Below are 23414 nucleotides of genomic sequence, written 5' to 3' on the forward strand. Positions count from 1 at the left end.
TCACAAGGGAAGCAGCTTGATAAATGGGCGCTATTGTAGGCTTTTCTTTAAAAGTTGAGTGTTCATTGGGAAGTAGAGAGAATGGATCAGCTTTACAACATAGTGGTCAAAAGAAACAAAGAAATAAGTTATCCCACCTGTCAAAACAATACTGAGTCAACATGAAGCTAATACTCATGCTAATTGTTTTAGTACTCTGGTTCTGAGGTTTATAAATAACTATTTTGTGTTTTCATCCCTATTGTGTCACTTCTGTAGGCCTACTTATCGATCAACTACAATGTGATTTGTATCTGTATTCTGGATATCACTAAAACAGAATATAAGTCTGTTTTAACACACCTTCCATATTTCCAACCAGCTTATGCTTTGTGTTAAAACAGAAGGTTTGTGTGCTCATTCATTGCTCGGGGTTTAAGCATTTAATTAGTACCTAAGCTAGCTCCGGCTAATCTTCTCAACACTGACTCAACATGTGACCTGGTAACCAATGGGAAGGCAAATCAATAGCCTGAGCCGCTCAAAGACAATGACAGCTTTGACTTACAATGGGTGTAAAGTGGATGCTGTCCTGCAAAGAGGATTGGAGTTTGGTGCAAGGTTTTGGCCATGATGTCTAATGTAAAGTTAGTTTTTTGTTTTTTTTAGCAAACAAACACTGTCACACTCTTAAAGCATGTTGTGTGTAATGCAGGATGTTGAGGCTCAGATTTACGATTCGTGATCGTTCTCTTTTAAGGCCTTTTGTGGTCACTGAGTGTCCTGCGAGCACACAGGCCTCTTCTTTCCTGTGCAGACCAGCAGATGAAGCTCTGGAAGTGGGACAGGGGCTATTTGGACAGGAATTAAGGGGTGTGTTAAATTTCTGCATGCATGATCAATGGGGTTGAATGGCGTGGTTTGGGGATGGGGGACACTAGGCTGAGGCAGAGACAGAAAGAGAGCAAGCGGTGAGAACACAGAAAGCAAAGGCTCACTAATGAAAGATGGACAGTGTGGATTGTATCTCATTACCAATCAACACAGCTTTGAGTTCTCCGGAGAGGGAAAATGCATGTGGTCCATTTCGATAAACCCAGCCTGTGTGCTGCAGCATTAGTCACAGCGGTATCTGAGCTGCTGGAAACCCACACACATTGCCCTCTGTCCGTTTTGGTGAGGAGTTTCCTCTGAATAGTACAATGGGACTTAATTACAGGTCAGTGGCATGTCTCAGGGAGATAGAGGGAGCTCTGTTACCCGTCCAAATACAGTATAAAGCCATCTTCCCAAGGGTGGGGTGTGGTAACAAGAGCTCCACACAAAAAGGTGCTGATAGGCTGAACCTAAGAATGGTATAAGGTGATCCAGGCAGAGAAAGTGAGCATTTTACACTGAAAGGGGGAGAAAAGATAAAGGACTACATTAACTCTCAAAGGTTTTCTCCCATTCTGTTTGTCCTCTTTCCTTTTTCACTCAGCTTACACCTTTTCCTTCCTCCCAACTTTCTTTGCCAAAAAAACTAAAGTGAATGAAACACAGAGGTATGTTGAATCAGGACATTTAAAAATCTGATTTAACATCCTGGATGGAGTTGACTCTTCAAAACATGCTCACAGAAATTATAATAAAGTTAGTTATTCTTTAAAAACAATGACCCACATCTAAATGCCAAAAATACACATTATATTTACATTCTGTGGATATACCATCTCCTCCTTAAGACAAAAACATGAAAGTAGATTAAAAAAAATATTGACACATATTTGTGGAGATGTTGGTAACCGTGCAGTGACTGAGTGAAACATATCAACAGGTGAGCAAAAGTTTGTTACATTATCATATAATACTAATGACGATGTAGCACTAATCAGACACAGAGAATTCAAAGTGCTTAACGTGAAAAGTATAACCATACAAAGCAGTAGTGATACAAAAATTAATTAATTAATTAAATTAGATTACATTAGGTCAGATTAAATAAAAGAGTATGTTGTATGTGAGAACATTAATTTTACTAGGTGGAAAATACAAGAAGGCCTATATTAATGAATTACAGTTACGAAAGTGTTGTTTCATTGTAGACTGCAAAAGTGTTTCCTTATAAATCTACTGTATTCCTCTTCTCCACTACTCGACTATCCAGCTCTCTCTCTCTCTCTCGCCGATGTCCAGCTCTATCCACCATCCTATCTGAATAAATGCCTTAAAAGCCCAAAAATAAATAATAAAAAAAAAAAAAACATTGCCTAACTTGGACAAAATATTATCTATATTTTAAATAAATCGATTCATATAGGTAAATATTAACACATTACTCTTCACTATTTATAAATCACAGGAGCTGTTTTTGTGTGAAATAAATACTTTAACTTGTGGTCTAGCTGATAATACCTCTGATTTTTGTACTTTCTGATTTTATAGCATTTGAAATCAAATTAAATTGACTATTTTCAGATTGTGCTACTGGTGCATTACTTACTTCTTCAGCCCCTGCATGTTAGTTATGTAAAACAAATACACATTCCTGGCATGCATGCACAATTAAATGCATACAAACGGAATACCCCCCCCCCCCCCCACTCCCCAAACAGCCATACAATAAAAAAAAATGCATTCTCTTTTTAAATGGGGTTTCAAACGCAGAAAGATTTTTCAATAACCTGTAAAAATGTTGACATTTTTCCTCCTCTCTCATTCAATTAGTGTGTCTGAACTTGTGCTCAACATATAACACAGTGTGTTCACCAGAGCCACAGAGAGAAGTTAGTTTGGTACATGATCTCATCTTACAAATGGGATGTTCAACATGTATATATGAAACAGCAGCGCTCCCTGGTGGCATCCAGGACACAATGCGGCATGTAGACTGTTTTGGCTCTGTTACTCTCATGGTGATCGTTTTCCTTATCATGACATGTATAGCCAGATGCTTTAAAATTCAAATTAAATATGTGGATATATGTTATAAAAACAATCTAGGATTCAATCTAAAATGTTAAAAAAAATTCTCGTGCCCAAAAATCAGTGTCACTGTAAAATCATATCTTCATATAAAAGCAACACAAAACATTTCTGTTCTATTTACGTTGCTTGTCCTTTCTGTCTGCTTGGAGATCTGATATTTCAACTCTGCAGCGCTTCATTCAACTGTAACATCCCGTCACTTAATGTATTGTTTTTAAGTTGCACTTTAGTTGCTGTAGGGGACTGAGGGAGTGGGGACAAAGTTCACAGGGCGCATGTAAGGAGGAGGGGGTGAACAGGAGGGGGGAAAAAAAGAAAAATTGACCTTTGAAAGCAAAACAGCAGGTGGAGAGCGACAACCAGGCGGCTCAGGACACAACGGGAGTAAATTCAACACAGGAAAAATGAAAGTATAAATTCTCTTGAACTGAAGAGGGACTACAGAAGGAATGAGGCCCAACTCTGCCTGTCTGGGTGTCGTTTGAGTGTTGAAGTGCACACGAGAGCAGCGTTTGTTTGAGGCAGCAGTCAGGTAAGCCATCAGAGTCATGGAGGAGAGGATAGAGGAGAGGGTAAAAACGAGGCAGGGTCGACTGACAGCCCTTCAGGAGCAGCTGATCTTGGCCCTGCTGGGATCTGGACTGTCCCGGGACGTCCTGGTCCAGGCCTTGGGAGAGCTTGAGCGAGACAGAGCAAGCGCTGGGGTCGAGCGGGGAGACAGGGGGGATGGAGAGAGCTCCGAGGAGGGAGAAATGGATTTCCCACCACCCATATTCCGAGAGCTGGAGAAGCTTTCCCCCGAGGAGGCAGCCAAACTGAGGGCTGAAGTTGATCAGCTTCTGCAGTAAGTAGATCCAAACACTTTTACAGTGGCTCTATGGCAAAAATAAAATCCTTAATCTACAATCAACAGCTATTCTCACACTACAAGTTGTCTGTATCTCCAAATAGGACCTGATCAGACCACATAAGAACATTTTAGGTCCCCACCTTGTCTCTATTACTTCCCAACAAATCACCTAAGGGCCCAAACAGTTTACCTTATAACATCCCCTCTTTACGTCTATTCTCCTTAAGCTACGTCCCCCCTCTCTTAACCATATCCTCCCTCCTTCTCCTGCGTCTCTTCATGTCTCTCTCTCTCTCTCTGTGCAATCTGGCTTCTGAGGCGAATTTAAAGAGGGTTCCTCTTTTGCTAGTTACTAATTACCCACCCCCATCATTATCCTCTGGCCATTTCTTAATAAATAAGCTACATGCATAGGTGAAGATTAATGGAGTAGGGTTGGACATGTGGGGGCTGGGTTTACATAACGCATGACTGATTTTCGCCATGTGAATTCTGGACAGCTTCTGATATTTTGAATACAGTTTGCACATCTTATTCACACTTTTATGATTTGTAAATTTAGAAAGGTTCAAAGTTGTTCGTCAGCATTTAAAAAGTGTATTTTCTTGCATTTTTTCCTATTACCAAGTCTAAAACTAATGGGGGGATAATCTAAAAACCGTAAAATCGTGGATTTTTAATGTGTTGTGTATTTTCCTGCTCTTGACATGACAGTTAGAAAGCGTTAAATTAGGCCTCATAAAGCTTTCACAGGTTTTTTCCCCTCCAGTGATCTGGAAATGCTGGACTTTGCCCCTGTGAGCTTGCTCTTATCTCTTTCAGTCAATAAGCTCTCTCTATTTCCTTCTGAGTGGCCATGTTTGTGTCCAATGTGACAAACTGTGCCTGATAAAGAAACAAAGTTTAACTGTTTGAAGCACTCAGGGAAAGAAGAAAGAATTGACTTGTGTGTAAATAAAATACAATACAAAAAAGGAAATAGATAAAGATGTGTTTCTGTCTAATAGAGGGGATCCCTGGCATGTTGCAAAAATGGTTAAGAGCTACATGCAGCAGCACAACCTCCCTCAGAGAGAGGTGGTGGAGTCCACAGGATTAAACCAGTCCCACCTCTCCCAGCACCTCAACAAAGGCACACCCATGAAGAACCAGAAGAGAGCCTCTCTGTACACCTGGTACGTCAAGAAGCAGTGCGAGATCAGTCAGCGTAAGTACACAAGCAGCCGCAGGAGCTGCACTAACCAAAATAAACATCAGTTCTCTCAGAGTGTGACACTTAAAGAGAGGCGTAAAGAAGTTTTAAAAAAGTTACCATTGCCTTTCAGAATTTACAAACGCCAAACATGGGCTTGCATCTGCAGAGGAGCAGGGGGAGGAAACCAAGAAAGGTCGAAGGAACCGGTTCAAATGGGGTCCAGCATCTCTGCAGATCCTCTTCCACGCCTATGAGCGACAGAAGAACCCCAGCAAGGAGGAGAGGGAGGGGTTGGTGGAGGATTGCAACAGGTGAGACGCAGTGATACATCAAGACATTACAGGAGGTTTTGTATCTTAATTGCACAGTTTTGCTGTGTCAGCTTGACCCAAGCAGAATAAATGATGAGGGGGACAATTAAGCTTTTTTGATTACCAAAGCAGTGCCAACTTCAGGACTAAATTACCAAAGAAGTTAGGGCGGGGAATCTTTTTTAGAGATTGATCCCTGAAATATTTCCCTTTTCCAAATGATTCCCATCCAATTCAAAGAAGTTGGAGGAGCACAGTCATACAAATGAATGGAGTAGGTCAGGAAATAAGTATTCACAGCCTTTTACACGTTAAATACAGTATCAATATTCCCTTGAGCATAATGTTGTAGCATGCACAAGGGGAAGCTCCAGGGATGGCAATGTCAGCCTGTTGGAGGTCAAACATTTTGATCTCAACAACTATTGAATGGATATCCATGAAATATCTACAGGTATCCACATTCTGAAAACATTCTCAGCTGAGTTAGCTTTAGTTTTGCTAATGGGCTGAGACTTGTAAAGCTTGTTAGCGTTGCCATTGCGAACACTGAGACATAAATATTTATCTTAAAGCACCAACTATAGAGGCTTAGTCATATATTTTGAATACTTAACATTAATCTTAGTTGGTATTATTCTAATAGCTGGCCCAAGACTGGAGAGCTTACTTAGAAAGTGGAGGCTGACTGAAATGATGACTCTTATAATTTACTTGTGTTGCAGGAAAAAGCGCGAGTCACAGTGGCCGTGGCTTCTAATCCAACCTCCTGCTCTCTACCCCCAACATTTATTGTCCCTCTTCAGGCTGTTCTATCCAATAAAGGCAAACATGCCCTTAAAATATAACTTTAGTTTTGAACAAACTCTAAAATCTTTTCATCACAAAGTGAGTAAGGTAACCAATAAACTATCTCTGACTGAGGCTGTGCACGCTTTCAAATGACAGTCTATTCACACATTCGTGCTCTTCATCCTTCAGGGCTGAGTGTCTGCAGAGGGGGGTCTCTCCATCCCAGCTAGCTGGTCTGGGCTCAAACCTCGTGACTGAGGTCCGAGTGTACAACTGGTTCGCCAACCGCCGCAAAGAGGAGGCCTTCAGACACAAACTGGCTCTTGACACACCTTACCCAAACCAATCTACCTCCTCCTCGCACCCCAACCTCCCACCGAGTCCTGAACACGGTAATACCGGTAATTTTCTTGTCTTTTGGATGTCTGTCTTTTATTATTTAAAGAGAATAACTAGCACACTCTTGTGGACATGACTGATGCTCATATTTCTCAGGGACCTCATGTTTTTATAAAATATGGTCCATGTCAGAATTCTGGAGCTGGAATTATTGCTATTCTCCAGGTGTGAAGTATGGCCAGCAGATCCTGTGTGACACTGTGAGCTCAGGAAGAGGCAGTGTAGGAGAGAGAGTGGGACGCCTGGTGGTCAGCCCCGTCCAACTGGAGCCCAGCCACACACTCCTCGAGACACACAACCCCAAACAGGTTCGGAGCATGTGTCACAATCCCACTAAATGTTATTTTACACTACTTGTTTACACTCCTGCTGACATGAACATGTTGTCCTCTGCCCTCAGGTGTCCAGCAGTGGTCTGCTGCCCCCTGTAAGCACTCTGACCTCGCTGCACAGTCTGTCCGCCTCCCCCGCCTCCTCACAGAGCCTCATCATGGCCTCCTTACCCAGCATTATGAGCCTGGGGGAGTCCTCGCTTCTCATTGGTAAACATAGCTCTCTATTACCTGTCTTTTCTAAGAAAGATTGGAATTGAAATTTAAATAACATCTTTCCTTACTTGTTTACAGGTTTAGGATCAATGCAGCCTCAGTCCATGCCTGTTATCAACAATGTTGGAGCCGGTTTCACCACTCTACAGCCGATCTCTTTTCAGCAGCAGCTTCACGGTTCCCCCCAGCAGCAGCTATCCCAGCAGCTCCACAGTCACATGGGGGCCAGTCCGTTCATGGCCACCATGGCACAGCTGCCATGCCACAGTAAGACTACAGAAGGAGAAATTTACACACAATTAACAAGAATGTTGAGTCATGATTCATTCATATGTCTACATTTTCAGTGTACAACAAGTCTGACTCGCCTCAGTACCATCCCTCCAGTCTGCTGTCTCAGGCGATGGTCATCACTGACAGCAGCAGCCTGGGGACGCTGACCAGCCTCGCTGCAGTCAGACAGGTAACTGGGTCTGATGGGTCTCTTACAACATCAGTGAACTGATCTTGGTAAAAACTCTCCTTCATATGTGTTTTGGTAGATTCTAACTGCAGACCCCGAGGAACAGACAGACCCACCTTTACAGGAAGACTCTTTACCTGTGCCAGGTATGTTTCAGAAAATACAGGTTCACTTCTTGACATCTAAATGACTTTGTGTCTTGCCTCGCAAATTTTCAAATCTCGTCCTAAGAGGTTTTTTTTGTCAGTCATGGATTCACATATTTCACAAAATCAAGCTAAAATACATCACTGCTGCTGGAAATCTGTGTGACAGTGTTTTCTTGGAACTATTTGTGCATATTGTGGTCTGATTAATTTGAGTAACTAGAACTTTCTGCAGACATATTTAGTTTGAAATTACGTTCCCTATTTAAATTTTACCTTAAAACTCCACAAGGGGCATTCAAAGGGGGTCTGCAGTGGCTCACTCTGTAGGGACTTGGGTTGGGAACTGACGGGTCGCCTGTTTGAGTTCTGTTGCATACCCCTCTGGAAGGAGCCTGATCACCTTCCAAAGCACCAAACCCCAAACTGTTCGATTGGTCTTCCATGTGCAACCCCTCACTCTCTTTTGATATATGTCCACAGGATCCAGTTTGTGCATGTATGTGCATTTCTGCCTATTTGTGTGGTGTGAAACATATCTAAACATAAGGATTCAAATTTTGAAATTCCCCTCTGGAATTATATAATTAAAACCCATGTCAGTAGTTAAGTTGAAGTAAAAATGTCAAATAAGCCAACAAGTGCACTACAGCCACATACAAGACTTGAGGTTGGTGCAGAGCATAGGCTGAAAAATTAAAAAAAAAAAAAAAAAAAAAGAGTGGGGCATCAGTTGGCATAGGGGTTATGTTGTGTAGGCTGTAGTTGTCCAAGCAGAGTCATTCTCTCTCTCCCTGAGCTCTGGCTCCATCCACTGTCCTATCAAACAAACATCAGTTCCTGACCTGGACTGAAGATCTCAGGGGGGTCACAGGGCTTTGTCTGCTCTAGGTTGTGTCATTTTTACAGAAGTTCAACAGCTTCTTTACAGCTTGTGCTCGATATAGAGAGGTTTCCACTTAGCTGTTTTTTAAGGTGCTTATTTCAGCCCTCAGCCTTCCTTTTAATGAAACTGTATGTCGTCTGTCTTATATTAGTAACAGACCGGTTTTTCTGTCGTCATTCTATCGACACCTACATGCGGAGGAACCCAAAGAAAACGCTCCACTTAGCACTGTTAACAAGTGTTCTCAAACAAAGCAAGGAAGTCTATGCAGTAAATGTGATTACAGATTATCGAGGAGTATTTTACATATTCCACTGTGCTGAAGACAAGAAATATTTTTTAAAATTGAGTTAAACAACTTTTCTTTGTGGTTATTGGCAGCATCCTCTGAGAGCCTTGACCTGTATCCTGCCTCTGAGTCCACAGAGAGTCATCAGTCTCATCTGCTCTCACCTTCACCGACCGACATCAGCTCCTACATCCCTTCACAAATGGTGTCCACGGCACAGTAGAAGAGCTGTGTCAGCATAGTGTGCCTCCCTATCAGCTGAAGTGTGACTGTGTTTTGGATGTACAGACACCTCTGCTGTGAAGATCCAGAAAAACCTGGAGTCAAGGGCCACAGGGAGGATTCAGCTTTGACCTATCAAAGTCGTAAACGCAACGATAATGAACCGTAATGCGTACAAGGATTGACATTAGAGAAGATTCACTTTTTATAAATCATCCGATAATCAACACAACAAATGTTTATTTTTATTAAAAAGTTAAGTACTATGTAGAAATTGTACTTGTAAAGCAAATGTTACCTGTATTTTTTATGCCACTGCCTTAAATACTTTTCACACTCTTAACGAGTACCTTTCATAAGAAAGTAAGAATAAGCATTAAAAGATTTTTTTTCTGAAATTAAGAAGTTTTTATTTTGATATTGCCTGCATGATCTGAAACACATGGCTTCCTAAAATATACAAAAACATGTCAGATATAACCATTCAATGGGGATGCACCAATGCAGTCGATATTGGCCCTGTCGACATCGTACATCTGCAAATAATGTGGCAACACCTGATGTCAGTAGCTGATGTTTATTTGTTGTGCCAAATCAATTTAATGCTGACATCTAGTACACCTAACTGCTGATTCAGAGAAGAGTTTTTTTTATTGTTCAAATGAAGTCACCTGTTTAACAAACTGACTTTTTTTTCCCATTGTTGAACATAGGGGAAAAATGGTGGCACTGTGGGAGTCTTACGCCTAAAGAAGTCATGAAACAAACATCTGAATCGGCAATCGGCTAAATTATTATTTCAAACTTCGACAGCGGCATGGACGCTGACTTTCTCATCGGTGGATCTCTACCATTCAATCATTTCAAGCTCGTAGACTAATGGAGGACTGTCTGTGATACTAGTCCAGAAAGATTTAGGTCTTCAGGTTCAAGTCTTGCTTCCTTTTCTTTTTCCGTTTAACTTTGACTCCTGTGTGTTCCTGCAGCGAGTTCCCGTGCTCACCGTTGTTTTGAACATTAAGAGCAGAGGCTGCAGAGTCACTTTCTTCTTGATTCCGTTTTCTCTTTTTCTTCTTCTTCTTAATAGCACGACTGTCCTCTTCCTCAGCCACTTTCTTCTTTATTTTCTCTAAGCAGGACTCCTCTGCAGAGGGAGTTGAAAGCGTAGATGGTTGGGAGAATGAAGGTAAGAGATCTTTGACGGACACGGCGGCCTCCTTTAGCCTTGTTTCCATCTCACTGTCGCTGTCACTGTAACAATAAGAACGATGCAAAGTTTGATCTCAAATAGTAAAGCCAATAAGCATAATAATTTTTTTTTAAAGAATATACAACAGATTAAAACCTTGAACTGGGAACAGGCCGACGCCTCACTGGGGCCGGAGGATCAACAGCTTTTTGCCCTGGGACTGAAGAAGAAAACAGACGAAATCCTACAAGCAAAAAATGAAACAAACAAAAACATGAGATGAGAATAATAAGAACACATTTGAAGATAGCAGAAATGGTCAAAATAACACAAAGCTTACCTTCATCATCTTCATTGTCTTCATCACACTTTGCTGAGTCAACACAGGATGAATTTTCAGTCATCATTACTGTTATACAACTAACAGAAACAGATGTGTTAGGTCATACTTTCATCAAAACTCCTGTGATAAAGTCTTTACATAAAACCTGCTCACTTGTCTAGAAAACTTCCCAGCTTTTTAGCGACGTGTGTTTGAAACCCTTTTGTGACCTGGAGCTCGTTTCCATCATGGTCATGGTCAACAACAATAACCCTGAAGCACAACAAGTAAATAATATTATTTCAATCATGATTTTCATACATTTGAATATCTGTTGTAACACACTTTTCAATTGTATGTTGCACATTTGATTAAGTAGCCATAACCTATACATGTAGCCTACTATCAAAACGTGCTTATCATTGGAAGCAGGAAGTTATGGCTTTGAACAATGTGTGGAGATTTTACATCAGATATCTCTGCAAACATTTTGAGATAGTAGTTATATTGAGAAAGGTCTTACCGCTTGGACTGTGGTGCAATGCTGTCTCCCTCTGCAGCAACACAGAAACATTAAAGCAGGAAACATCATGTCAGAATAGTTTGCCAGTCTGAGTTTAGCAGCAAGCCTAGTCTGCTAAACCAGGAGAAAGCTAGTAAATATACCATATTTAGTGACCTCTTTAGTCCGTCAATGAAAAATAACTCTTACAATGATGTACTTCTAACTGGCATGTAACTTTGAACAACCCTAAATAAAAACCTCTGTCCGAAAAGAGATCTTATTGGTTCCCCTGTCACCACGCTAATGTCGTTATAAGGAGTTTATCTACCTAAAAAGACATGTTCATTTTATTCCAAACAATTTACACTCAAGAAATACTTTCACCTTTCTTCTTGTCAGTTTTGGCCTCCCAAACTGCCTCCTTACATCTCTTAAGCACCTCGTCGTCACTGCTGCTGGAGTCTTCAGAGACACCAACCATCTTTTTAGAGGGGGACGCCATGATGAAAACATGTGCCGCTAGTGTTGTCTGTTTTGAGCCGAGGATTCTGGGTAACGTAGTCTTTCAATTCAAAGTTTATTACTGATTGAAGGTCCAGATAAAAAAATTTAAAAAAAAACCACCACCACACATAGAAAGACAGCGCAATGACATAAAAAAAATACAAAAGCAGATTCAAAGGTCATAATTTATATACAATATGTAGCCTCGACCATAGTGGTAGAAGAGGCATCTGTATCAATGTCTTCAAAACTGTGACTGGAACACACAGTGCTGTATCTGGTGTTGTCCAGGACCAATATGGTTTCATTCTCAGAGGTGTCAAGTCCACAAGTAATTGTATACACAACTTGGAGCCTGGAGAGTATTGATTTGAGCAGTTGTAACACATTTCACTGTCTGCTCCGATAAGTTTTGTAATATTCTCAAAGCATCATAAGAGCCTACTTAGTCTCTGCATGCCTGCTTGCCTTCTTTTAGTTCGTCCATGAGTGTGCAGTATAAAGAGGTGTACAATGTGTGAGGTGTGTATTGCCTGTAAATGTAAATGCCATTTAAAAAAAAAAAGATGTCAAGATTATTGTTCTGTAATTTGACAACAGTACTTTTCAGTGTCTGATCCTCTTTGGTGTGACAAATCAACACAGCATTCTTACTGGCATGATATTGGATATCTTGTTCAACACCACAGACCATACAGGCAGCATGAGACCAGCTGTGCTTGGACTGAAAACAGCCTCCTCATCACCTGCATAAGATGGTTCAGTCGACTACTAATCATGCTCAGCAGGCTATCAACTGCTTGGACAGTTAATCAATATACAAATTTAAAATAAAACTGGGGACAAAATTCCCCTTGTCCAACAGCATTACTTCCAAGATTCTCACTGAGTTTGAGCTTTCCTCTTTCAGTAATTTTATCACTCAGCTATGATGAACTCAGTCAAAAGCTTTGGATGCATTAGTAAAACACATAAGGTCTGACGAGTTCAGACATCTATGTCTGTTTAAAATTCTCTCTGGAGCATTTAAGTCAGGGCCATGATTAGCTTTAAACCTAAACTGGTTGTCTGATGAGTTAATGAACTATAAGAACTCCTTTCAGGACTTCTGATAGTATGCTGACTTAAGTTATCTATGTGCCTGTAGTTATCTATGCTGCAGAGCTTGCCAGCATTGTCTTTAATGACTGGATCTTAAAGAACAAACAAATTATCAGTCAAGGAGAACTGTGTGGAGACATATTGACTCATCCATGCTTGTTTTCATCATGGGAAAAAAAAGAACTGACAGGGACTAAATGAAAATTAAATAGGTCAACCTAGTTCTACTAAACCACTTTGTAACCACAGAGGAAGTCAGATTTTCAAAAGGAAGAGCTGTACAGTCATAATGTCATAACAGAAAGTAGGATTTAACAACACAGTATTATATTAGAGGAACATATGGTGCTATATTTATGTCATAAACATAATATTAAGTTTGAAACTACTCTCCTTAAAGGTGTGCATTTATGAATATCAGCAGAATATGTGCAATTTGTAAAAGTTGTACATTTAGAGGCCACATGACCTTAACCTGCTCTAACCATTCAGTTCAGTGTGTTGCTAGCTGGAAGGAAGACAAGTCCCCCTAAAGAACATTGATAAAATTAGATTAAGGAAAACTTAAATCAATGTGAGCATGTTTTTTCAGTAATCCATTTTTATTCACAAAAGAACTGATACAACATGTGTAACCTTTGTAAAACCAGCCCGTACTACAAGAGAAGGAGTCAATGAAAAGGTTTACAGAATGATTCAGACATTTTTAAGGCCAGTCTTTTTTGTACAGATATATAAGGTGAGGTGAACCCATATTTAAAAAAAAAAAAAGTAGCATGATCAGATAAAAACGACAACAACAAAAACTGTCAAAACAATGTAACTGTGAGATAAACACATGGGATCCATGTTGACAGCGCTGCAAGACACTGTGAGATTAAATGTGAACGAGAGGTTGTGTGAAAGGAAGAACATTTTACCCATCGGCTCACTGCTTTAAGGAGTCCCTGAAGTCACAGTTAAAAATATCATCTTGAGAGGAAATAATTATAATCTTGTAGAAACACGTTGTCCTGTTACACTAGTATTGGATAATGTTTGTGCAATAATGATCCTTTTACCTGTACGGACAAGATAATAACCTGTGAGCACAAAGTTAAAACTTCAGGGGCTCAGTTCTGTTGATCATCATCTCTTGGATGTGAGGCACTTGGAGCCACTACCAATGTCAAATATTGGAAACCAGGATTGTGTGTGCAGTACTGGCCATTAGTAAGGTTTAAGAAACCCATCCTGCCTCCGGATTTAACACTGACTTGTTGACTTCTGTACAAGTTAAAACTTAAAGGACTCTTACTAACTTATCAAATGAGATGTTCAGACCCAAAATACCTGGGAGAGCAAAGGCCTCATCCGTTGTCTTCATTGTTTGTGTGCTCAACCTTTCAAGAACCTTTCAGAAACACCTGTCAGTAGATGGAAACAATGCAGCAACATCACAGCCTGACCATAGACTCCAATTTACTAAAGCACAAAAAAAAAAACATCACAATTTTCACTATAAGAGGGTTTATTGCAGGGACAAAATGCAGTAGATTGTACATGAGGAGTTTATAGAGTGGAGACGTGCGTAGAATGAAAACTTTACACAATTTGTATGCAAAACCATATAAGCTCTGTTCTTAAAAAAAGGGCTTTAAGGAAAAGAGAAAGATTAAGGACAACTTCTGTATCCACCCTGCTGCGTCATTAAAAATAGATCAAATAAGCTACATTACTTTGTGCCGCTGTGTTGTGTGCTACTGTGGTGTTCCACTGGTAGACTAAAAACCTGAGTGCAAAGCAGCAAAGGAGAAACTTGCCTGCAGATGTACATGTACTGTCTGCCAAACGTAATCCTAAAGTGTGGGATTCACAGTGTTCTTGTGCCAAATAAACCAAGAAGACAGGCTTTCGGGATTGAGTTACTGCATTTAAGAAAGAGCAGTGATTTAGTATCATGTGGATGATTTGTCCTTTCCATGTTTCCAAGAGTGTTCATGTTGCACTGTTCAACTACACACACACACACACACACACACACACACACACACACACACACACACACAAGACTCCAAGACAAGAACTAATGATGCTGTAAACCTTAAAATGAAAAAGTAACATGCTATGATAAGGAATGATATGACACCTGGCATTGTGAATAAAGCTCAGGCTGTTCTTGTATTTAAAGACTTCCTACTTAAGACAACCCTAATGCTGACAACAAGCTTTAACATCCGACATGAACAATCCCAAAGACTTGACGACAGCTAGAAGACAGTTCATGAAGAGCGAAACTCTACTGCTACATGATCATGTAGGTCTAACAATACTGTAAAACATCTAGTTAATGCTCAATTTTCCAAACAGGAAACACAACTGTCACTTTCAAAAAGGTAGTCAAACAATATCAATGGGAAAAATCTATGTCCTTAAGTGAATGAGGGGGTCTGTGAGACTAACGGTGTTTTCACACATGCACAAAACATCTAACTTTTTTTTTTGGGTTGAGCTGCATGTGTGGAAACAAACAGCTCAACCCCCTCCCCGACTTTACCCAGATATTTTCTTACCAGCCTCCCAGTAAAATTTCCCCTGAGAAGTCTTGGTGAGGTGATGTGTGAACGCAGAACTAATAGTTATATTCAGGAACATTACCTGCAAGTGAGTGGGCGGAGGTAATGACTTTTATATCAAGCGACTGGTGTGTGACTGCTGCAGCCTTCCTACGTGCAATGAAGCTGCTTCATATTCTTTTTTTCTTGCCAGTGTGTTTTTTTTCTTCCACTTGCTGGTTGACATGGTGGATACATCCAATTACACGTAACATTTATATAAAGGCAACAAACTGTCGATATAGTGTTGGTCTCTGCTGCTGGTTTAGCAGCATCTTTTCTATGTCATGTCTTTTCTCCTGAGAACTCGTCCTCTGTTGGTCAGGGAAAAGTTCATGCTGTGGGGGACACATTTCTAGAAGTTTAATGAATGCGTGTGTGAAAACAGCTTTAAAGTGTCCCTTTCCAGCAGAGATACTTAAGGCAAAAGTGTTCAAGCAGTAACATTCTACTCATGATGACAAACCGTAAGACAAAACAAAAAAGGTTTCAGTCAGCTTTGACAGAGAGATATTTAACATTCCTCAGAGTCCAAGAAACTAAGCTCCATGAGGTACTGATGATCGACTCCATGATTTCATTTGAAGGCAGATGTGTTCCAATGATTCTGACCAATGTGTTATGTTCATAGGAATGTCCACAGAAGGAGGGAATACTTTCTGTCCCCAAAAAGAAGCTTTTGGAGAGTAGCAATCCATGAAATCCATCCCCTGTGAAGTATTGCACACTTTTTCTCTCTCAGGTATTACAAACCGCCGTTATACGCATAATCTGCCTTATTGTGCATGATGAGTTTGTTGTCGACAAAGTAGAAACTGTCCGATCTGGTCTCGTAAGGATGTGCTACCATTTGGCGAACTGGAAAAAGAGAAGGGTATGAAAGATGGAAAGGTGGAACATGAAAGAAACACAGATTAACGTTTGGATTATTAAACAGAAAGATACAACAGCAGAAACACAACTGACTGTTCTAAATAGACAAGTACTCACTCAGGTCGTCTGGAAGCTGTGGAAACTCGTAAATGTGTTCACATGTATTGCGGCTGTTGGGGATGCAAAAGCCGAAGTCGAAGTCAAAGTTTTTGAGAAGGCGTCCCTGGAAGTAATGCCTCTCGATCATTCGAAAGCTGTTGATTGGTTGGTCGCCCACTGTGAACTCCACACTAAGGGTTGGAAACAGACACAAGGTGTGACAAAAAGTCCCAAATAGAAACGTGTCTCTTGGGATGACAGAACAGAAAAGTCTGGTCATGATGTTGTTGTTAGTTTGACATGGAAAGTTCTGGTACATTTACTTACGTTGCACCAACAGTGCAAAGTTTGAGGAAGGCTGGTGTGAACTGATATCGCACAAAGCGCCCTGCACTGGTGTCTACATCTCCAACCTCATCTTCACCATCCACAGGACCTAATACAGAAAACACTATTACATCACTGGCACGCCACATTCAGATTAGACTGAATTAAAACATCATTCCAAAACAACTCATTAACTGATGTCATTAAAGGAGACAATTAGGTTTCTCCATTTTATTTTGTAACTCTGAGGATGATTTCGTAACTTAGTTAATAAAAGACACAATAATGATGAGAAATTAAAGATTGCTTAAATTTGATTCCACTTGTGAGACTTTCTTTTCCTTGATAGAAATATTTCTGTATCTAAAATGAACCGAATAGAAAATGGTGATGGAATAAAAACTGGTGGAGATTTCTGTTATCCTACTGGATATTGTGCTTTGTTGATTTTACAACAACTTCAAGTCATCAATGCATCTGTATAAATCCCTTTACTAAGTGGTTAACTTAAAAAAAACTTAACTTAACAGTGACACTACAAATAAAATATACAGACTGAGCAGGAAGTTATCGCTGACGATTTCTTTCTTCACAGCACTCCGGCTTTACAAGTAAACCCATCTTTTCAAATGAAGTTAATCACGCAAAGAAAATAGTTATGACTACTGCAGGTCGGTAGCATGAGGCTAAAGATTTTTTAATCCATCCTACATTTATTTTAGGAGCTTGGTGTAGCAGTAAAAAGTTAAATCCCACTTACCGCTGTGAGGAGGTTTGGCTATCTCAAACAGCACCGTTCCCGTCTCCAGATCTCTGATTTTGAAACGAGTGAAGTCGACGTTGTAGATGTTGTCTTCAGGTTTGCAAAGATAATCTGGAAAGTGAAATAAAAGTGGGAGTTCATGTGAATCCAAACACAATCATTGAGTAAGTCAGCATGTTATCTGACAACAATGAAGCTCCCCTTAGCAAACAAATGTCCTTCTCTCCAGTGTCACAGAAAGTAAGTCTTTATGATCCATCCATTTTGTTTTGAGCTAAAAGGCTAACCCTCAGTAAGAGAGGTAAGATAGCACCCTATGAGCAACTAGGGTTTCAGTATCTGTTTTCTGGCCCTTGCACCTCGCAGAAGTGGCGAGTAATGCTATAGCTCAGGCTCCTAACTTTTCAACAAAGTGTTGGTAGAGAGGAGGGAAGTAGAGTCATTGTTGTCTGGTCCGGGAAAAAGACAATGGGGTGCTTAAGAACTAGCTGCTACTGTGGTGGACTTGGTGTCTGATGACAGACCCTGAGGTCTGACTCAGAGGGCCAAGAGGGGCAGAATCTTGGGAGGTGGAAGGCCATGACAATTCAAGGGGGCTAAAAAGATCTAGTGCTATCACATAAACTCCAACAATTCATGGTTTGAAGAGACCTCAGGTCAACTCACATTTTGTTACTTGAGTCTCTACAGTTTGGGGTTTATCTGTGCTTAAAACAGCAGGTTTTGACGTAGAGCTGGGTCTGTTCTTCACTAGCAGAAGATCCAGGGTCAATAATCGCAAACATTACAATTCTAGCATGGAGTCCCAGCTTAGGAGTGATCTAGGAACAACTCTGAGCGAGGAAGGGACTGAAACGTTTAGTAAGGAGGTAGGTTGGTATGACTCATTCTCCAAAAGCTGTGATTGGTTGATTGAAAAAGATGAATAAACATGGTCTCTTAGTGACAATAGACATGGAAAGACAATGACATCACACTGCTTAATCAATCATGAACACTTTTTCACATGTTGAATAAATTGTATTTGTAAAGCTTACTAAATGTTTGAAACTCACAGGAGGCTCTTCACATGCTGATGGTTACATCAGTAAGTGAAGAGCCTTTAATCAGTGATTACAAGCACCTGTGGAGTAAACCTCATTTAGAGGGACTCATCGTGCATGCCTCACTTTAAACTGGAGAAAGACCAACATGGGTGGAAAGATGGACCGCCCAACTACACTATTCAATAAGAATATTCTTTATCAAGCCCTCGTCTGTATGTCTTTTGTTTTGTGCGAATCCTTCCTTGCTGTACCCTTATATTTATATGTTCATGTTTATTTAAAATAAGTAATTTTAGAAGTTGATCTAATTGATTTTAATATGAGGCTGTGAAAGAACTGTAATTGTTTGTGCGATCATCTATCTTTGCGTCTTTTCGTCATTTTCTCTTCTGCTTGAAAAACTCTTTAGCCTCTTCAAAGTCCTCCTCATACTCGTTTGTCACCTTACGAACTCTCTTAAGGGTTAAGCTGCTCTGTGAATAATGTTGGATCTTTAACACGTTGGATCTAGTCTTAGCTCAGGGGGAAGTCTTTGAAAACATGACGATTGTAAGAATTGTGTCACTACAATCAACTCTTTGTGCTTATGATGTTTTATGATTACGGCCTCAGGTGTCCAATGACTCCGATGACCAAACCCTTTCAGTAACTATCAAAGACAACTATCTTAAAAACGCCTTAAACTAAAAAAATAAGTTGGCTGCAAATGTCTGAACATGATTGTGAAACTGAAATGGAACAAATAGTTAAGTTTCCCTTTTGAACAGTCACATCTGAGTCATGTTGAGCCTTCAGGGGGAGAAATAAAAATGTGAACTGTGAAAGTTTTCTGCTAAGAGACAACACGGTGGACCCTCACTTGACTCTGCAGTCCCCCTCAGTTCTAAATAAACTTTCAGCTCCTTTTCATTTAGTGAAAAGCTCAGCATTTCCATGATCAGCAGCAAACAGTTTAAATAAGCTCTGATGAACCCATAAATACACACATGTTCCTTTCAATAGACTACACAACAATGACATCTGTGAGGCCAGATATCTTTCTTAGCAGTAGGGAGTGACCAAACAAGGAAACTAAGATGATGAAATTTACAATTCCCGGGATAAACATGACTTTAGTTTAGTTTGAATTGTTTGCTTTACAGCCCCAGAAAGACACTATTGTGTACTAGTGAGGTCTTTGGTATTTCAGGGGTTAAAAAAAAGGGGTGCTCGAAAACATCTTCTGTAGGCGGCTGGGTACGCCCCTGGATACATCTACTTTCTGGTTAACACCAACGAGAGAAAATGTTTAATTTAAAGTGAAGTTAAGAGATTATCTTCAAATGACCAAATGAACACCACGCACACTTAGCAGACTGTGTGTGTGTGTGTGTGTGTGTGTGTGTGTGTGTGTGTGTGTGTGTGTGTGTGTGTGTGTGTGTGTGTGTGTGTGTGTGTGTGTGTGTGTGTGTGTGTGTGTGTGGGGGGGGGGGAGCGTCTCGTAACTTAGCCAGGATTAGAATAGGGGTGTCATTGTACCGACTTTAATAAGTTAAATTCACACATCTTACCCTCCGTGACAGCCCGGAGACCCAGGACATGATCCGGGGAGATATCTCCAGCCAGAGCCCGGAGTTCATCCTCAGTGACCACGGGCCACTTCTCCGTCTGACTGCGCCTCGACTTCAGCTTCTTCAGCATTCCTCCAGCTGTCTTTTTATCCCTGTGCTTCGTCTCCGAGGCGTCTGCGTCCGTCTGACTTTTGTTCAGTGCCGGTGCCGGTGGTTTGTTTCGGGAACCGTTCATGCCGGACACCAACACACCGATGAGAAGAACAGTCGTGCCTCTTTATTTGAGACTTGACAAACTGCGGGTGTATTTTCAAGATGGCGTTAAACGTGTATCAGAGACGGATATGAAGGCTTGTGATTGGCTGAGGACGATGAAGATTGTCATAGTTACCGAAGGGGTACGAATGGTTTATAGCCCGGTGCTTTCCGCTTGTTCTTCATTTCGGGTGTGTTTCTGTATGTTTTACGTTGACTAAAAAACATAGTTAATCAGACACTTTGTCCAGTGTAAACGCTATCGCATTTAATCCCTCACTTTTTTTTGTAACGATATGGTGATTCAGTACAATCTAACATGTGTTAGGTCGGTATCGTACACTATGCATACAGCAGATCTATTACTGTCCAGCAGGTGGCACTGCAGCACATGTTTAGGTAGCAGCAACTTTGATGACGGAAGTTCCCACCGAAGAAGATGGTTCGGGTGAAGTCGAGGTAAAATGTGCTCTCTATATTACACTTTCTCGCACTGTTTAAACGTGTTTATACGTTTCTGAGTGGTCATTCTTTTACCTGTAGGTATTTGCTGTTGGAGGTCAACGTGACAGACAGGAGCCGCCTGTTGCTGCTGGATGACCGAGCTGTGTTCAGGGCAGTGAAGGCTGCCGTGGCCCGCATACATGGAGACTACGGGGCGGCTCTCTGCAGCATCAGGATGTCTGGTCAGTAGTTGTAGATAAAGTTGAATATGCAACATAGATAACCTTCAAAAACACGGAATGGTACCTTCTCTTGATTTTCTTTCTAGGTACCGTATATGGATACAGTTACACAATTTCCCTTAACTAACCAAGCTAAATCAAATTAATAATTTGATCATTGTTGCATCCCGTTTTAATTACTTGCATATTTGTTGTCTATTTCTGGACTAGAGAATTAATTTGAATAAAACGTCTAATGTTTTGAATTGTGGTCAATAAAAATGTATTATAGACTGTGCTATATGCAAACTTAAACAAACCCCTCACCTCATGTGTGCAGATCCAGATCCTAATATATGTAGTAGAATGATCCAGGAATGTAAACACGGACACAGTGATACTTGCAGGAGTAATATTGATAATAACCTAAATCATTGGATATGATTAACTTTAGAAATACATAATAAAAATTACATTCAGCCATGTTAATAAATAAACGAATGTCATGTTATATTGTATGTATTAGTTCTGTTGTTCCATTATTATTCACCATGCACCTTAATAACTTATCATTTAGTATTTGCCTACTTGCACATAGCTCTGTATATATATATATATATATATATATATATATATATTTATTTTATTTCTTGTTTACTGCACATAGGTCTGTTTACATCTGGTCACTACTGCACATAGTTATGGTTACATCTGTTAGTCTGATCACTGTCCACTTATATCTACTCTTATATTTTGTATTTCAAGTTAAGTTTAAGCTTTAAGTTGTATTTAAATTGACACTTTATATTTAGGTTAAAATGTTTCGTTTACTTGCACTGTTGTTAATTTACTGCTCTGTGTGCCTTTGAATTGCCCCCCGGGGACAAATAAAGTTTTTTGAAATTGAATTGAATTGAAGGTAATTTGCAAACACAGTTCGCCTCGACACATCCCTGTTAAATAAATGATTTTTATATTGCCTCAGACTAGTGCCTCAGAGTTTCAGTTAAGTTTTTTTCACAATAGACTGTTTGCAAATAACCTGGACAGTAATTTATTTATTTGCAATTTGATTTCTGTCCCTTCTCTATTTGCAATTAACACTCAGACATGTTGGCAGGTGACTTGAAATGTTTACTTGCCACAGCCATCATTTACTCTACATTTTGCAGGTTGTACCTTGGTTAATTACTTTCTCTGTGTTTTTTTTTTTTTTTTTCAGTGAAATATCTGAATGCTCTTACAGGCATTGTGTTCCTGCGTTTCCCTAAAATGTGTTACAAACTTCTCTGGTCTGCATTGCCTTTCATCACCTGTATTGAAACCCAGGGGCAAAACATCCCATGTTTTCTCAACTGTTTACATGTTGGAGGTAAGAAAATATCAGTAACTATTTCCCAATGAATCAAAAAAAAAACATTTAAACATCTTTAAGAAATAATGATCAATAATGAATTGTTATTTTTCCCCAGGAACAATTAGAACATGCCAGAAGTTTCTGATCCGATATCACACGCAGCAACTCCATCGAATTCTCCCTACATGTAAAGATGAAGGTAAGGAATTAATATAATGCTTTGAAGTATTTTTTATACTGAGCCCAACAAATAAATCCAGTTGTTTTTGTTAGTTATTCATTTATTTGTTCTTGTGTTTTTTAAGAATATTTTTTATACTTCCGCAGTCTATGGTTTACTGCAAACTGCTACATTGAATAGAATACTTTGAAAGGACGTTGCATGAAAATACAAATTGACTGGTTAGTTCTCCATATTGTCTTTTACAGAAGAGAAACAAGAGGTTCGCGAAGCACTTCTGAACTGCTCTCTTACTAGACAGAACAAGGAGGCATCTGAGGAGGAGTATGTCAGTGACGAAGATGAAGAGGAATCTTTCAGTGAGGAAGAGGAAGAAGAGTGACTGCATAGCATGCAGTAAATGAACAGCAGCAGAAGATCTCTTTTTAGATTTTTGTTTCTGCTCAAAGTTTTGTATGGGACTGACAGAAAAGAAGCTGTGAAGTATTTATAAAAATCCCTCTCTAGAAATGGTTTACCCAAAATGCATTGGTTAAAAAAGAAACTGTCGGACTATATGTCTTTCTTCTTTAATGGGATTCAATGTAGGTTTGTTACACTTTGTAACAAATTATTGGGCTGGCTCCTTTTAGAGCAAGTAAGCCTGTTTTATCTTCAGAGCACCTTAACACTGTTTCTTTTTTGCTATGCAGATGAAGCTCAAAAGTGGTTTGGAAAGGAAGTTCTTATTTTTCTAATGAGTTTATTATGTAATGTTTCAATGGGCTGTAAATGTTACGATTGTTATCAAGAGTGTTACCGTGCTCATCTTTATTTTGTGTACATATTAAAGTACTATTTTGAAGAAACTATATACAATTATGTGTCCTCAAATAACTTCTTCAAACAATTCCAAATAGTAAGAAAACTGATGGTGTACCTTAAACATTGGTGCAGTTTTGCACATGGACAAATTACACATGAACAGCCATGGCAATGAATACTACATGTCCCACAATGCTTCACTGAGCCTCCGAACTGAACTTATTTTCAGACG

At 39.9% G+C, this 23414-nt stretch overlaps 4 protein-coding genes across 8 annotated transcripts; 2 read left to right on the plus strand and 2 right to left on the minus strand.

The window, feature by feature from the left end:
- Positions 1–3266: 3266 nt before the first annotated feature.
- On the plus strand, positions 3267–9445 carry hnf1a (HNF1 homeobox a). Of its 4 annotated transcripts, none has more exons than XM_065963783.1 (10): positions 3267–3790; positions 4804–5003; positions 5122–5302; positions 6284–6495; positions 6626–6801; positions 6894–7035; positions 7120–7308; positions 7389–7504; positions 7584–7650; positions 8918–9445. In XM_065963783.1, the coding sequence occupies exons 1-10, from the start codon at positions 3495–3497 to the stop codon at positions 9046–9048; spliced, it is 1710 nt and encodes a 569-aa protein (XP_065819855.1). In that variant the 5' UTR covers positions 3267–3494; the 3' UTR covers positions 9049–9445. The 4 variants fall into 4 exon arrangements, with proteins under 4 accessions (XP_065819855.1, XP_065819853.1, XP_020486780.1 ...); XM_065963781.1 differs by having other exon boundaries at positions 6284–6486; positions 6590–6801; XM_020631124.3 differs by having other exon boundaries at positions 6284–6486.
- A 160-nt stretch (positions 9446–9605) lies between these two features.
- c2h12orf43 (chromosome 2 C12orf43 homolog) lies at positions 9606–11584 on the minus strand. Its single transcript, XM_020631127.3, has 6 exons — positions 11448–11584; positions 11082–11112; positions 10733–10831; positions 10577–10656; positions 10393–10480; positions 9606–10298 (listed from the first exon to the last, which is right to left on the minus strand). The coding sequence occupies exons 1-6, from the start codon at positions 11563–11565 to the stop codon at positions 9962–9964; spliced, it is 753 nt and encodes a 250-aa protein (XP_020486783.3). The 5' UTR covers positions 11566–11584; the 3' UTR covers positions 9606–9961.
- A 2576-nt stretch (positions 11585–14160) lies between these two features.
- unc119.1 (unc-119 homolog 1) lies at positions 14161–20162 on the minus strand. Its single transcript, XM_020631150.3, has 5 exons — positions 19921–20162; positions 17322–17435; positions 16562–16670; positions 16253–16425; positions 14161–16120 (listed from the first exon to the last, which is right to left on the minus strand). The coding sequence occupies exons 1-5, from the start codon at positions 20153–20155 to the stop codon at positions 16008–16010; spliced, it is 744 nt and encodes a 247-aa protein (XP_020486806.1). The 5' UTR covers positions 20156–20162; the 3' UTR covers positions 14161–16007.
- Positions 20163–20200: 38 nt separating this feature from the next.
- pop5 (POP5 homolog, ribonuclease P/MRP subunit) lies at positions 20201–23236 on the plus strand. 2 transcript variants are annotated; one of them, XM_065963817.1, is made up of 6 exons: positions 20201–20318; positions 20552–20634; positions 20719–20861; positions 22063–22212; positions 22313–22396; positions 22627–23236. In XM_065963817.1, the coding sequence occupies exons 2-6, from the start codon at positions 20615–20617 to the stop codon at positions 22758–22760; spliced, it is 531 nt and encodes a 176-aa protein (XP_065819889.1). In that variant the 5' UTR covers positions 20201–20318; positions 20552–20614; the 3' UTR covers positions 22761–23236. The 2 variants fall into 2 exon arrangements, with proteins under 2 accessions (XP_065819889.1, XP_029132699.2); XM_029276866.2 differs by lacking the exon at positions 20201–20318 and adding an exon at positions 20348–20366.
- The last annotated feature ends 178 nt before the right edge of the window (positions 23237–23414 follow it).

The sequence above is a fragment of the Labrus bergylta genome, chromosome 2 (genome assembly GCF_963930695.1).
Source record: "Labrus bergylta chromosome 2, fLabBer1.1, whole genome shotgun sequence".
Classification (NCBI taxonomy): domain Eukaryota; kingdom Metazoa; phylum Chordata; class Actinopteri; order Labriformes; family Labridae; genus Labrus; species Labrus bergylta.

What these genes read in the sequence shown, in the direction of transcription:
- hnf1a (XM_065963781.1), top strand. Translation starts at nt 3,495, where the DNA reads ATGGAGGAGAGGATAGAGGAGAGGGTAAAAACGAGGCAGGGTCGACTG. An exon ending in TTGGTGGAGGATTGCAACAG is followed by an intron (nt 5,303 to 6,283) that starts GTGAGACGCAGT and finishes TTCATCCTTCAG; the next exon opens with GGCTGAGTGTCTGCAGAGGG. An exon ending in AGACACACAACCCCAAACAG is followed by an intron (nt 6,802 to 6,893) that starts GTTCGGAGCATG and finishes CTCTGCCCTCAG; the next exon opens with GTGTCCAGCAGTGGTCTGCT.
- c2h12orf43 (XM_020631127.3), bottom strand. Translation starts at nt 11,565, where the DNA reads ATGGCGTCCCCCTCTAAAAAGATGGTTGGTGTCTCTGAAGACTCCAGC. An exon ending in ATTGCACCACAGTCCAAGCG is followed by an intron (nt 10,832 to 11,081) that starts GTAAGACCTTTC and finishes GTTGTGCTTCAG; the next exon opens with GGTTATTGTTGTTGACCATG. An exon ending in AGACAATGAAGATGATGAAG is followed by an intron (nt 10,481 to 10,576) that starts GTAAGCTTTGTG and finishes TTTTGCTTGTAG; the next exon opens with GATTTCGTCTGTTTTCTTCT.
- unc119.1 (XM_020631150.3), bottom strand. Translation starts at nt 20,155, where the DNA reads ATGAACGGTTCCCGAAACAAACCACCGGCACCGGCACTGAACAAAAGT. An exon ending in TCTCCGGGCTGTCACGGAGG is followed by an intron (nt 17,436 to 19,920) that starts GTAAGATGTGTG and finishes TTCACTTTCCAG; the next exon opens with ATTATCTTTGCAAACCTGAA. An exon ending in AGCCAAACCTCCTCACAGCG is followed by an intron (nt 16,671 to 17,321) that starts GTAAGTGGGATT and finishes TTTCTGTATTAG; the next exon opens with GTCCTGTGGATGGTGAAGAT.
- pop5 (XM_065963817.1), top strand. Translation starts at nt 20,615, where the DNA reads ATGGTTCGGGTGAAGTCGAG. An exon ending in ATGGTTCGGGTGAAGTCGAG is followed by an intron (nt 20,635 to 20,718) that starts GTAAAATGTGCT and finishes TTTTACCTGTAG; the next exon opens with GTATTTGCTGTTGGAGGTCA. An exon ending in CTGCAGCATCAGGATGTCTG is followed by an intron (nt 20,862 to 22,062) that starts GTCAGTAGTTGT and finishes TTTTTTTTTCAG; the next exon opens with TGAAATATCTGAATGCTCTT.